This window comes from Sorghum bicolor, chromosome 2 (genome assembly GCF_000003195.3).
Source record: "Sorghum bicolor cultivar BTx623 chromosome 2, Sorghum_bicolor_NCBIv3, whole genome shotgun sequence".
NCBI classification, from domain to species: domain Eukaryota; kingdom Viridiplantae; phylum Streptophyta; class Magnoliopsida; order Poales; family Poaceae; genus Sorghum; species Sorghum bicolor.
In genome coordinates this window covers 61,973,324-61,976,343 of record NC_012871.2, presented here as the reverse complement: position 1 = coordinate 61,976,343, position 3,020 = coordinate 61,973,324, and the positions used below count along the sequence as shown (strand labels likewise).

Below are 3,020 nucleotides of genomic sequence, written 5' to 3'. Positions count from 1 at the left end.
TGTTTGTACCATTAGTAAAAACTTATTGCTACTTTACATTAAGAGCATCTCTAAAGAGACTCTTTTATTCTTCCTAATTTATAGGAATTGAGATTTTGAGGAAAAAATACTCTTCAATAGTCTCTTGAATTGGATATCTAAATATAGACATCTTTTATTCTGAATTTCTCGCTAGCCAAAGATGGAGAGTGAGGATGACTCTCTAGACTACATATGAGATACAGATGGAGAGTGAGGATGACTCTCTAGACTACATATGAGATACAGAAAAGCTGTTGAAGGGTATAAAGATATAGAAAGCGATTTTTACTCAAATGACTCTCCAAATGATGATTTAGAGATTTTTTTAGAAAGACTCTTGAAGATGCTCCAGCTAGTGTTTCTTTTTAGAGTGTCTACTACCACATTTGAGTTTTTTTGAGGCCTACAACAATATACCCATCCAATTTTAAGATCTATGCCTCATTTAGATCCAGAGATCTAACTTTATTTTATTCAAGGAAATCAGGCAATTTGAAAGGCACCCTAATTTTAGTACATCGTATTTACTAAAAATATATATGTAATATCCATAATTTTAGTTGTAGAGTAGCTATAGCTAAGGTTAAGAAACAATGCATGGGTTGGCGGCTATAAAAGATATTTCCTTACCATACACATCGTAGAGCACAGATGTAAGAAAAAAAATCATATGCAGTAGCCCACTAAAACACTCTGCTCAGGTAGGTCTCCTTCCCCCCCCTTTTTTTTGTTCTGTAAATTTTTTATGGTTCTAGTATCGAAAGCTTATTATATTAAATCAAAACTTGTTGCTCAAGGAAATACTTCTAACTTTGTATATACATTTAATTTATAAACGAATATACTTTTATTGTTGACCGTTGCTACTTTTAATGGAAAGAAAACGAAAAGAGATAAACTAAAATAAACCAATTCCAAGAAAATGGGCCGGAAGTTCTGCTATTGGGCTAAGCCCATGCTTCTCTTATCACGTACGGGCTCCAACGAGTCAGCCGTTTACCGTTGTGCGCCGACCAAGGCTCCGTTCGTTTTCATAGGAACTATTCGCAGTCACAGATTTCATTCATAAATTTGTACTAGACAGAGAACTGTTCCGCTCCGTTCCCGATCAGTTCCCACGTAAACGAACATAGATCAAAGGATTTCAGGACAAGTTTTTGCATCTTCTATTCTTCTCGTACGAGACTGCGGCTGTGACATTTCAGGAAAAGTCGCTTTTAGTACTAGCCTACTAGTAGGAGTACATAAGAAGAAAATACAACATCCTCAAATTGAGCACATCACGATCATGTGATTAACGTGCTCTAAACCAAAAGCACGGTGACATAATCGGCGATTGGACGGTAACAAAACTTGATCAGCGATACTCCACCGATACATGCATACATACAGCTGCACTGCTGCAGTCTGCAGAGGAAGAGGAGGATATATAGGATAGCCCTGCTCTTCTAGTCTGCTGCATTCCGCCGCGCAGTTATTTGCTACGGTCCATCGAGTGCTTGCTGGAGCTGGACGCCGGCGGGGCAATGGACTCGGGCAGCACGGAGATCGTTGTGGATTGCGGTTTCTTCCGCATATACAGCGACGGTCGCGTCGAGCGTTTCGCCGGCACGGAAACCGTGCCCGCCGGCTTCGACGCCGACACTGGCGTCACCTCCAAAGACGTGGTCATCGACGCCGCCGCCACCGGCGTCGCCACGCGGCTGTACCTGCCAACCATCCATACGGATACGGCCCCGTCATCTCCCCAGTCGGCCGACACCGACAACAACAGCGCCACCACGGCGAAGCTTCCCATCCTCGTCGTCTTCCACGGCGGCTTCTTCGTCATGAGCTCACCGGCCGATCCCGCTTTCCACCGCTACATGAACTCGCTCGTCGCCACCGCCCGCGTCGTCGCCGTCTCCGTCGGCTACCGCCTCGCGCCTGAGCACCCGCTCCCTGCAGCCTACGAGGACTCCTGGGCCGCGCTCAACTGGGCGGTTTCCGGCGCAGCAGACCCGTGGCTGTCCGCCCACGGCGACCCCGGCCGCGTCTTCGTGGCCGGTGCCAGCGCCGGCGCGAACATCGCCCACAACATGGCCATCGCCGCGGGCGCGAGCGGCCTGCTGCGCGCCGCGGAACAAGAACCACCACCGCGCGTCGAAGGCGTGCTCCTGCTCCACCCTTCGTTCGCCGGCGAGCAGAGGATGGAAGAGGAGGAAGACGGATTCTGGCAAGCTAATAAGAGGAGGTGGGCGGCCATCTTCCCCGGCGCGAGAGACGGGCTGGACGATCCGAGGATCAACCCGATGGCCGCTGGCGCGCCGACCCTGGCGAAGCTGGTGGGGGAGAGGATGCTGGTGTGCACGGCGTCGGAGGATCAGAGGGCACCGAGGGGTCGGGCGTACTGCGAGGCCGTGAGGGCCAGCGGGTGGCGCGGGAAGGTGGAGTGGTTCGAATCACAAAACGAGGGACACGCGTTCTTCGTCTCCGGCCACGGCAGCCCCGAGGCCGTTGCGCTGTTGGATCGAGTGGTTGCTTTCATTGCTGGACATTGATTGACCACCTTGCATGCGCAAAATAATACTCAATCCATCTCAAATTATAAGTCATTTGACTTTTTTAATACCAAGTTTAACCATTTGTCTTATTCAAAAATTTATACAAAATTTCATTTTTTTGCCGTGACTTGGTTTATATTAATAAAAGTTCTACAAAAATAACTTAAATTTAACTTTATTTGTATAAATTTTTTGAATAAAACGAGTGGTTAAACTTAAAATAAAAAAGTTAAACATGTTATAATTTGAGATGGAGAAAGTATTGTTGTGCGTGGTGAACATATCGGCTTACCGTTTCAGCAAAATAACAGTGATATCAGCTATTTTTCCAGCCATTGGATTTTGACAGCTGATTTTCTGACCCTCGGATTTTAATCTAAGGTTTTAGACCTGATTATGACTCTCTGAAAACTACTTTGGACTTTGATACAACTAGGCTTCACATACGGACTGGTA

General features: G+C 46.7%; 1 protein-coding gene across 1 annotated transcript; it reads left to right on the top strand.

The window, feature by feature from the left end:
* On the top strand, positions 1,496 to 2,627 carry LOC8083235 (tuliposide A-converting enzyme 1, chloroplastic). The gene has a single exon (XM_002462452.2). The coding sequence runs from the start codon at positions 1,548 to 1,550 to the stop codon at positions 2,559 to 2,561; it is 1,014 nt and encodes a 337-aa protein (XP_002462497.2). The 5' UTR covers positions 1,496 to 1,547; the 3' UTR covers positions 2,562 to 2,627.

Excerpts from the sequence above, each read along its gene's own strand:
- LOC8083235 (XM_002462452.2), top strand. The coding sequence starts at position 1,548 with ATGGACTCGGGCAGCACGGAGATCGTTGTGGATTGCGGTTTCTTCCGC.